Source organism: Nicotiana tabacum, chromosome 11 (genome assembly GCF_000715075.1).
Source record: "Nicotiana tabacum cultivar K326 chromosome 11, ASM71507v2, whole genome shotgun sequence".
Lineage (NCBI taxonomy): Eukaryota > Viridiplantae > Streptophyta > Magnoliopsida > Solanales > Solanaceae > Nicotiana > Nicotiana tabacum.
In genome coordinates this window covers 86,866,643-86,878,837 of record NC_134090.1, presented here as the reverse complement: position 1 = coordinate 86,878,837, position 12,195 = coordinate 86,866,643, and the positions used below count along the sequence as shown (strand labels likewise).

The 12,195-nt window shown below is 32.9% G+C and overlaps 1 protein-coding gene across 1 annotated transcript; it reads left to right on the top strand.

The window, feature by feature from the left end:
• The first annotated feature begins 8,407 nt into the window (after nt 1-8,407).
• Nucleotides 8,408-9,259, top strand: LOC142165929 (uncharacterized). The gene has a single exon (XM_075224319.1). It carries the CDS (start codon nt 8,408-8,410, stop codon nt 9,257-9,259), a length of 852 nt encoding a protein of 283 aa, XP_075080420.1.
• Nucleotides 9,260-12,195: the final 2,936 nt, after the last annotated feature.

Sequence of the window (12,195 nt, the reverse complement as noted above, 5' to 3'; positions counted from 1 at the left end):
TTTTTTAACAGAATATTGATTCTATTTGGCTAAGTTTATAAGGGAATAAATATTGCTTTTATCATAAGTGCCAACTATTCAGCGGCAATAGATGATAAAAATATAGATAAATCATTAGTGCTATACTGGAAAATGTCTGGAATAGAACTAGCACCAGGAAGTAAGATATTCACAGCAAGATGTAAAAATCTATATGTCTTAACAACAAAACATAAGATAACAACTAAAAATAAAATAAATAAAATTAAAATAGAAAATCCGTTCGAAAGAATAGTATCAGTTATAGACAACAATGATTATAGTTATAAAGAAATGGATATAAAAGAGGACTTAGAAATAGTAAAAGAAAGGTTGAGCACGTCAAAACGAACAAGTAATGAGATACCGGAGACATCATCAAGAATAAGTACATCAAGAAGAATAGATTACATAACTCCACAAAAATTAATAGAACAAAAAATAGAAGAAATAAACCCACATCATTATTATATAACATGAATAATGGACTAAAGAAAATATTTAATATTAATAAATACAGGACAAGAAGAGAATTATGTTATAAGAGAATTAATACCAGAACAAGAGATAGTAACAATAGAACAACAAAATTCAGAATTACCAAAAGCATTAAGAAAAAATGAAGAAACAACTGAAAAGGAATTAATTATTGGAGGAATACCAATATTAATAAATTTTAAAATATATCAAGGAGATAAAAACATTACACTAGGAATAAAATGGTTAGAAAAAGTCAAACCATATAAATTAGAAGATAGGCAATTAACAATAAGTTATGAAAATAAAAAGATAATAATCAAAAGAACCTTAATATAATGCCAAAAATATATATACTTGCCAAAATAATAGTAGAAGGATATTATAATAGATATTATACACCTATGATGGATACAGGAGTAGAAGCTAACATGTGTAAACATAATTGTCTACCAGAAAATAAATGGGAAAAGCTAAAAAACCCCATAGTAGTAACAGGATTTAACAATGAGGGAAGTATGATAACATACAAAGCAAGGAATCTAAAAATACAAATATGTGATAAAATATTAACCATAGAAGAAATATATAGTTATGAATTCACAAATAAAGATATATTATTAGGAATGCCATTTTTAGATAAGTTATTCCCACATACTATAACAAAAACACATTGGTGGTTTACTACTCCGTGTAAGCAAAGATTATGAGCAAAAAGAGTAAATAATAAATTGAGAAAAACAACACCCTGGATTAAAGGAAGTGAAAAAATTACCCAGAAATTAGAAAATATGACACAAAGCAACCATAATATTGAAATAATTATTTTCTCAATAAACAAGATAAAACTACTCCAAGATAAATTAGAACTACTATATAATGATAATCCACTACAAGGTTGGGAAAAATATAAAACAAAAATAAAAATTGAACTAATAGATGAAAATAGTATAATAACACAAAAACCTTTGAAATACAATTTTAATGATCTAACAGAATTTGAAATACACATACAGGAATTATTAGACAATAAGTACATACAAGAAAGTAATAGTAAACACACTAGCCCAGCATTTATAGTAAATAAGCATAGCGAACAAAAATGAGGAAAAAGTCGTATGGTTGTAGATTATAGAAATTTAAATGCAAAAACAAAAACATATAATTATCTGATACCAAATAAAATACTAAAAATCAGACAAATACAAGGATATAACTATTTTAGTAAATTTGACTGTAAATCAGGATTTTACCATTTAAAACTAGAAGACGAATCTAAAAAGTTAACAACATTCACAGTACCACAAGGATTTTACGAATGGAACGTATTACCATTTGGATATAAAAATGCATCAGGTAGATACTAACATTTTATGGATAACTACTTTAACCAATTAGAAAATTGTATAATATATATAGATGATATACTGTTATATTCTAGAACAGAGAACGAACATATAAAACTACTAGAAAAATTCATACACATTATAGAAATATCAGGAATTAGTTTAAGTAAAAAGAAAGCAGAAGTAATGAAAAATCAAATAGAATTCTTAGGTATACAAATAGATAAAAATGGAATAAAAATGCAAACTCATATAGTACAAAAAATAATTAACTTAAACGAAACACTTGATACGAAAAAGAAGTTACAATCATTTTTAGGATTAGTTAACCAAGTAAGGGAATATATCCCTAAATTAGCAGAAAACTTAAAACCACTACAGAAAAAATTAAAAAAGGATGTAGAATACCATTTTGACGAAAAAGATAAATTACATATAAAGAAGATAAAAAATATGTGTAAAAAATTACCAAAACTATATTTTCCAGATGAAAAAAGACAGTTCACATACATAGTAGAAACTGATTCTAGTGACCACAGCTATGGAGGAGTTCTAAAATATAAATATGATAATTGAACACCATTGTAGATATTATTCAGGATCATACACGGAACCACAATTAAAATGGGAGATAAATAGGAAAGAATTATTTGGATTATATTAATGTTTGTTAGCATTTGAGCCATATATCGTTTATAACAAGTTTATTGTAAGAACAGATAATACACAAGTAAAATGGTGGATAACACAGAAAGTACAAGATTCAGTAACTACGAAGGAAATAAGAAGGCTTGTATTAAATATACAAAATTTTACATTTACAATTGAAGTAATAAGGACTGACAAAAATGTTATTGCAGACTACCTATCAAGACAAATGTACCCAAACTGATGAAAGCCAAGAAATAAAAGATTTATTTGCAATCCTTACTACTCTATCTTTACAGATGGATGGTATGAGAAAAAGATTACAACAGCTAGAGAAAAGCCAGCCAAGTCAGCAGCATGACTATAAAAGAAGACAACTATTGCAAACAGACAATGTAAAAAGTCATAAAGTAAATAGTACAAGTCATATTCATGAACAGTAAAGGTCGTTCATGAAGAGTCATTTGTGAATAGTAAGAGTCATTCATATAAGTACGAGTCATATTCATGAACAATAAAGGTCGTTCATGAAAAGATGATTGTGAATAGTAAGAGTCATTTAAGTATGTAAAGAGTCGTTTGTAAACAGTAAGAGTCGTTCAAAGTTTTCTATATATAGTTTGTAAATCAGAGGAAGAGAGGACACACCCTCACCTTCTCTCTTATCTTCTCTCTCTTATAAGAAATATCTGAGTTATATACAAGTCTCTTTAACAACTATGGAACATTCAAACGAGTTACAAGATCAGGTAAGTTTATTCATAATCATGTCTAACTAAACTTTTATATTCCTTATAATCTCTTGAATATCATAACTGTTTATCATGTTATAGTACTGTTATAAAGAATATCTTGAGAAAGTTTGCCATGTCTAATAATGTTGAGAGTAGTTAAGCCCAGACTATGCCATCCTAAGGTCGAAACCGATAGGCATGGAAGTCGTTTAGGGGAGTAGACAGAGTTGAGGCGCTGTTAGGGTAAATGATTGAAGCAAGAAAAATATGGTAGTTACCAGAAAAGATTGTTCAATATAACTTATTAAAAAATGATAAACTCTATGATAAACAAAGAGGTTAGAGGGAATATGTTTAGTAAACACATGATAAGAATAAGGAAAAATAATAATCTTATGAGCAACCACACTTATTTACTAGATAATAATAATGATTACAAAATACTCATATTATATATCTTGAACCAACTTAATAACGACATTAGGAGAAAAATTTACGATATTTTAATTTCTTTTGAAATAATTAACATAATGGAACAAGGATATACAGAACTAATTCTATCAGAAGAAATAAATATCTTAGATTTATATGAACTAGACTTATATTCAGATTAATGATCAACTACGAATATATCAAGCACTGGTTACAAACTTTAGAAAATATAAATTTATTGTCTAAATTATTAAAAGAAAATATAGAAGAATATCAACTTACAAAGTTAATTCCGCTTGCCACAAACTACTTACAAAATTGGTATCAGAGCAAGAAAAATATGGTAGTGACCAGAAAAGGTTGGGTTTAGTTGTCTTGGATTTTTTACTCCTGATGTGCTTGGTTTATCCTCGGTCATATCTCCTGTATTTATTTCTGGATTTGTTTTTATCTTTTCTGTTTTTTCTATAAGTTCTGTGTACGTCTCACTTGTTTCTGAATAGTCTTCTCCTAGATCTTTGTCGTTATCACTTTGGTCATTTATTTCGTTTATGCTTATATTTGGTGGATTATCCTGTACCTCTTCTAACTGTAATTTAAATTTTTTCTATCTCATTTGTCAGTCTTAGCTCTTGTTCTTCTTCTTTTGGCGTGTGATTGTGAGCACGTGATTTTTGCCACGTTTAAACGACTCCTATAAATTCCTTAGAATTAGAATTTTTCTTAATTACTTGAATTTTTAGGAATTAATTGTTTGACTTTTATGTCTTGTTTGGAATTTTGTGTGCATTCCGGGTGACATAATTCATAAAAATACAAAATAATGTACTTTTTAATGTTACAAAAAATAAAGAAAATACCAAGAATGATTCCTTGCATTACTACTTTTTGGAGTTAGTTAATTTTGGAATATCAATTAGTATAATTTTAGATTTGATTTAGTTGTTTTAGTTTTTGATTTTACATAATAAAATCAGAAAATTCAAAAAAAAAGAATAATAATAGGTAAAATATGTAAATAAATAAAGCACAAAAAATAAGAAAAGAAGAAAATCAATGAAAAGAGTAAAAGAAAAGAAAAGGGCTGTCTAAATAACCCGAATTGAGCCAAAAACTGTTTTAGCCCAAGCCAAAACCCCTAAAAATCGGACCAAATCCAAGACCAAACATTATCCGACCCGGCCTGCCCACCCAATGAACTGAAACGACGTCGAGGTAACTAGATCCAACGGCCAGGAACTCACCTCTCATTAATATAAATCTGTCCGAACTCGTGCCCCACCCCCCGATCTCTCATCTCTCCAAACAGCCTCATCCTCTGCGTAACCCTAGCGACGCTGCCCCCATATCCTCAACTCCTCCGGTGGTGGTGCCGGTGTCCAATCTCCACCAAACGAACACCATAACACCACCTTACCTTATACATCCTCAATCCATAGCCAAAACCGTTCGAACACACCTGGAATCCTTCAAATCTTCGTGGGAAGCCATGAACCCTAGCTGTGCCGCCCTAAAATCCCTAAGCCGCCGGTGGCGGCGCCGATGCAAACCACCACCAAACTTACACCGTTAACTCTCCTCTATCTCCTCATTCCAACCCTACCGATGGTTTCCCTCGAATTATCACCTATTTGTTCGAATCTTGAGTTGAAAATCTGGTCAAAACACAACCTTGTCCAAACCAGCTCAAACTCACACCCCGCAGTCTCCCAACTCTCCTCATCTCTAATCCCAAGCCAAAACCTTTCAAATCCCAGCGAAACCTCTCCAATGTTAGATCTAGGGTTTTCCGATTTCACCCATTTTGGAGTTTCAAGCACTCTGTTGTTTTTGATTCATGTTATATGTCTATTTTTGGATAAAATAAATATATAACATTAATCGAAAACCAAATTCGGGGTCAATCCCAATCGAAGACTAAAAGCGGTAAGTTTCTTTTCAAAATTAATTCTATCTCTTTTAGTTTTAATTTGTTCTTGCTGTTTTGGTCTAATTCTCGTTTTATTGGAATTAGTTGTGATTTAGTTCATAATTATGTTCTATTTTTAGTTACAATCTTTTGTTTAATTCGTGTTTACTAGTTCATGATTTTAGTTTATGATTTCAGTGTTTGTTTATCAGTTATTAGTTCGTTTTTTCTGTTAATTGTTGGTTACTTTAGTCTAATGTCAGTATTAACTAAAGCATTTAGGTTAGTTAGTATTAATTAAAGTTAAATTTTAGTTTTGTTGATCGGCTATAGCTGATTTAGATTCACTAGGATTAACTATAGTTAATTTTTAACTCAAGTAAAGGGTTTGTTTGAGTCAGTAATTTCAGGTGGCAAATAAGGGTAGTTTGGGCATGGGAAAGGGCTATTTTGTTAAGAATAGTAATTTCAAAACCAAAATAAGGGTAGTATAGGTATTCTATAGGTAGAAGAACACCTAGGGCCTTCTAGAAGGGGGCCTTAGTGTAAGTTTCTGCACTCTTAATGCAGTAACTTGGGTAACAAGTCAAAACTTCAGGATTAATATGCTAATTTCTGAAATATAAAAGGGGGGAAATTGAGTAAAACATTCCAGAACATTCTGCCCCATTTCTTGCCTATAAAAGGCAACCCAATACCTTCATTTACGAGGGCTAGACTCCCTGAAAAGCTTCCAGAAGCTTCAGCCATCAAAGATTCCCACTAAAAGCCCTCTCTCACTCTCTCTAAATTTCAGATCTGCATTGGAAATTCAAATATACAAAAATACAAAAACATCATAAAACATAAAAAACCAAAAAACCATTTCACTGTTTCATTGCCTGTTTTAGTCATTTTCAAATTCCTCTTTGGTTCACTTGATTCCTACTCTAAGCTCAAGTTCTAAAAGTTTTTGGAGGTGTTTAGTAACTTGTTAGAGTGAATTTGGGGTTACTTAGTTTGGATTTCGTTTGAGTTTTGTTCCAATGAAGTTCTAGGGCATTTTAAGTTCAATCTCGGTTAAATTTGGGTGCATTCGAGTGATTTTTCTGGGTTGTGATTCAATTTCTGGGGCTGTGCATTTGCTGTTGATTGGTTATCTCTTGGTCTGTTGTTTGCTATCTACTGCTGCTGGTTTACCTCTCCTTCTTCTCAATTTCAAATTCAGGTACACACTCAAATTCACGGCTGATGTAATCACAAATTGGACTGGAATGAGTTGATATTCAGATCTGTGATCATGTGTTCATTTGGATATATATGGTTGTAGTCGATTAGTTGAGAAGTGGTGATATATATTTAGTTTATTTGATTTGAATAGTATTAAGAATTGTTAATTGGAATCATTTCTGGACTGTTTGGATTGTTTTAGTTGGTAATTGACCATGTCGTAGTTTCATTGTAATTAATACTTTGCTAGTTTAGCATTTTGTCTAAAGTTAAATCTGAAATGGTGCAGATATGTAACTGATTTGAACTGGTATGTGATATTCATGTCATTTCTGGTGTGAAGTTTAGCATGTATCTTCATAAATTTGTATGGTACTAGTTAATATAATAGGTCACCAATGGCTTGTTTCGTTGTTATGTAGTCAGATTTGGAATGAAGAATGACTTAGCTTATCTATGTTAGTATTAATAAAATAATCAAGTTAACTAGTGTGTTCAAACTAAAATTTATTTGCAATTGATAACTGGAAACTAGCAATTCGAACGTGGTCAGGGAAATTAATTTACTAAAAAGAGTTTGTCTTGGATTCCTAACCAATTGGTTCAAGGTAAAATGAACGCATTGTTTTACCATGATACATGTTCTTAAGCTTTCTCTTTATTTGAGTAGTCTTCGAATTCATCAGATAAGATATTTGAACCCTTTGTGTTAATATCCATAGACATTTGTTTTAGACCGGTGCTTCAGTGATCAGCTACCACAGGCTGGGCCTCAATACTCAACTGGACGGCCCAAATCTCGCTTAATTATGTGCCCATTTTGGTACTGATTTGGAATATAGTTTTGTGGGCTCAAACTTGGCCATTTTTTAAACAATGTCAACGAATTAGGCCCTTTTCTTTATTTTTTAGAGACACAATAAATAAAAAATCATAGTCACGTTAGGCTTGCCTTTTAAATAAAATATGAGATGAGCCTTGCCAAATAAAAATATAACATTGCAGGGCCCTAAATAAATATTATATTCAAATACTTAGAATTCGGGAAGGGCCGTTTAGCGAACTTCATGGCTTTCCCCCAAAATAATAATGCGTTAAACTCTTTAGGCGCGATTTTAATAAAATTACATTCCTAAACTCGGGCGCACATTTATGTGACCTAAACCCAAATCTCAACAGAGTCGAAATGTGTCAACAACCACGGGTGCATTGATGTGACATGATTCGAGACGCGTTTTCACAACGTTGTAAATCTATTAAAAAATAATAATAAAAGCGGTTTGAAGTTAACAAGTACATAAGTTATAACATGTTTTAAAATCAGATTTTAGCCCTTTATAATAGTTTAAGCGACCGTGCTAGAACCACGGGATCCAGGGGTGCCTAACACCTTCCCTCGGGTCAACAGAATTCCTTACTTAGAATTTCTGGTTCGTAGACTCCAATTGGGAAGTTGAAAATTTTCCTCGGTTCGGGATTCAAGATAAACCGGTGACTTGGGACACCAAAAGCCAAACCTATCCCAAGTGGCGACTCTAAATAAATAAATAATCTCGATCCGAATAATGTCACTTCAAATGGAAAAACTCCCTTATACATTATCCTTCGGGGTGATGTAAAAAGGAGGTGTGACAATGATAAAAAAGGGAACTCTTCCAATTCCTCCAAAGAAAGATGATAATGGTCAAGTCATTGTATCAATTGATCCACTTGACTTAGATGATTACACTAATGAACAAGTTGCTGTCATAACTGTGAATGCCAAAGCAAAAAATCTATTATATAATGCTATCAGCGGAGGAGAGTATGAAAAGATTTCAAGCTGTGAAACTACCAAGGCAGTGTGGGATAAATTGGAGGTCACATATGAAGGAACCAACAAAGTGAAAGAAACAAGGATCAATCTTCTAGTTCGTGAATATGAGCTATTTCAAATGAAGGATGGAGAATCAGTGGAGGAAATGTTCTCCAGGTTCAGCAAAATCCTTGGAGATCTAAAATCTTTTGGTAGACCAATAAAGAGCGGAGAATATGTCAGAAAAATTCTTAGAAGACTACCCACAATTTGGCAGCCCAAGGTTATTGCTCTGGAATGTCAGGACCTTGACAAAATGTCTTATGATGAACTTAGAGGTGATCTAATTTACTTTGAGAAAACTCACATGGATAGGCAAATTAAACAAGAAAAGAAGAAAAAAATTTCCTTTAAAACAACTGTGGTTGAACCAGAAAATGAAGAGGAAGAAGGAGAACAATATGAAAACATAGCCATGATTTACGAAGTTGTAACAAGCATGATGAGGAAAAACAGAAATAGCAGAAGAGGGAAATCAAACTTCATAAAAGGAAGGACAAATAATGAAAATGATAAAAATGATGGAAGATGCTATGAATATGGAAAACGTGGACACATTCAAGCTGATTGTCCCGAACTAACGAAGAAGCTCAGTGGGAACCTTCAAAAGAAGAAGTCCTTTGGATCCTGAAGGGATGAAGAAGAATATGACCATGAAAAAACTGAAAATATATGTTTCATGGCCATAAAAGAAGATAGCAATAAGGACTCAGGAAAGCTAGGGCTCATGGCAGACGAAGGAACAGATGACGATGAAGACTCAAGTGAACTTGGTCTTATGGCAGACGAGGGAACCAGTGAGGTACATCTTCCTATATGTCCCAACTATTATGAACTTCATGAATTTATTGATATTGCTCTTGCAAATATTGAAAGAGTTCTTAATGAACTCAGAAAAATCCAAAGAGAAAAGAAAGATTGGGCCTTGAAGTTGGAAGTTTGTGAAATTGAGCGTGACATGCTTCAAGATGAAGTTAGTGAACTTCAACTTCAACTGAATGGATTACAAAAATCCATAAGTCATAGTTTTGTCAAATTAAATCAGATTGCTCCTCATAATTCTTTGATTAGAACTAGAAACTCTCATGCATGCTCTTATTGTGGTAAAAATTGTCACAACACTAACCAATGCAGGAACAGAATTAGAGCAGAAAGGGGCTCTGAAAATCCCAATAATTTGTCCGGTTTTTATTGTGGAAAACGTGGTCACACTTCTAACCGTTGGAGGTTCTAGGACAACAGGAGATGGGTCTGGCGATCTAAATCCTCTAGTTAAGCTAATACTCAGAAATTTAACCATTCAGGGCCCAAGCAGGCTTGGGTACCTAAAAACAAGTAACTTTGTTTTGCAGGAACACCGCAAGAAGAATCGAAAAGAAAAATGGCATCTTGACAGCGCGTGTTCCAGACATATGATTGGTGACAAATAATTATTCAAAATAGTGACCAAACTAGATGGAGGAACAATTACCTTTGGAGATAAATCAAAAGGAAATATAATTGGAGTTGGAAAAGTTCCCCTAAGCTCAATATGTGATGTGGACGAAGTATACCTGGTTGATGAACTCGATTACAATCTTCTAAGTATCAGTCAGTTATGTGACAATGACTATGAGGTTCATTTTAAGAAACATGGTTGGTTTATAGAAGACAAATGGGTAAAGTTATTCTTTCAGGAAATAGAGACATGAATGTCTGTACTATCAGTATTGTAGATAGCCTTGGTGATCAAATTTGTCTTACTTCTATGATTGATGATCCTTGGGTTTGGCATAGAAAACTTGGACATGCTAGCATGCATACTATTCAAAAACTTTCTAAGTACGATCTTGTCAACGGTCTTCCAAAACTAGATTTTTCAAAAGATCATATTTGTGATGCATGCCAACTAGGAAAACAAACTCGTTCATCTTTCAAAATCCAAAACATTGTTTCTACTACTAAACCTCTTCAACTATTGCATATGGATTTGTTTGGTCCAACTAGAACTGCTAGTATAGGTGGTAGAAAATGTGTTTTTGTTATTGTGGATGATTTTTCTCGATTTACGTGGGTTATTTTCTAAGTCATAAAGATGAAGCTCTAAGGAATTTTGAAGTTTTCTGTAAGAAGGTTCAACGTTAAAAAGGATATTACATTTCCACTTTCAGAAGTGATCACAGAGGAGAATTTGAAAGTAGAGCTTTTAAAAACTTTTGTAATGACCAAGGAATCTCTCACAATTTCTCTTCGCCAAGGTCGCCTCAATAGAATGGAGTGGTAGAACATACAAATAGAACCTTACAAGACATGGCAAGAACCATGATTGTGAAAAACTCTCTACCCCACCACTTCTGGGCAAAAGCTGTGAGCACGGCATGTCATATTATAAATAGGTGTTTGATTCGACCCATTCTTAAAAAGACTCCATATGAGCTATGGAATGGTAAGAAACTCAACATCAGTTACTTTCACCCATTTGGATGTAAATGCTTTATTCACAATAATGTAAAGGACAATCTGTGTAAGTTTGATCCAAAAAGCAATGGAGGTATATTTCTTGGATATTCTCCCTCAAGTAGAGCATATAGAGTTTACAAAAAAAGAACCTTATTGATGTCTCCCAAATTCACACCACTGATTGGGATTGTGAAGCGGTCGATGCAATTATAATTACCCAACGAGGGTCAGAGTCGATTCCACATAGAGCTTATATTGGATTAGGTATATATATAGAAAAAGTGTATGATGTGTCCAAAATGCACCTTCCACATGTTTGGTTGTTTCTCTCTACTTCTAATGACTATGCTAATATTTGTAAATGAAAATCTAGAGAACGATAGTATTGCTGTTTTTCAAGTTTATAAAAGATATAGGGTCGTGAGTTCCACCTAGGTGGTTATCTAATGGATCGTAGGCTCTAGGACAAGTTTGATTGGTTGGGATGTAATATAGCAATCACACGCAATTACCCACTCGATATCTCTCGGTAGTTAGAGTGGTTTTGCCTAATTTCTTGAGTTCACTCCAATTCCTTGTTAGCCAAGTTTTCCTAAACTTAGTCTCTCTTTCTCAAGTAGAGTCTAAGTCAATTAGGCATGAATCAATATTTGCAACCATTAATTCTTAAATTCAAGCAAGAACTAGGCTACATATCACTTACCCAATCACAAACAAGCCCTAAATTAAACACCTATTAGGTACCCACCCTAGGGTTGGGTCACAATCCTAGCTAGAAATTTAGCTACTCATAGAGAAAATTCAAGAAACTAAAGAAAAAATTAAGATTAAACTCATAATAGATGATAAAGGGAAGAAAATCCAATGTTAAAATGATAAATTATTACAAAGTTACCCAAAGTAGTAAAGGAAAAACGATTATCTATTTTCTGATGTTCAAACTTAACCTAATTTTGACAAAAAAAGGCTATTTATACACAACTAAAATTATCGGATAAAATTGCCCCTACAGAGGTTCTGCGGCTGCACAATTCTGTCTGCGGTCCGCACTTTAAAGGTGGCTTGATATAATGGACTTCTACGACCGTACAATTCTAGTTTGCGGCCGTACTTCTTCAGATTCTGGGA

Coding starts and splice junctions, on each gene's coding strand:
- LOC142165929 (XM_075224319.1), top strand. CDS start 8,408: ATGATAAAAAAGGGAACTCTTCCAATTCCTCCAAAGAAAGATGATAAT.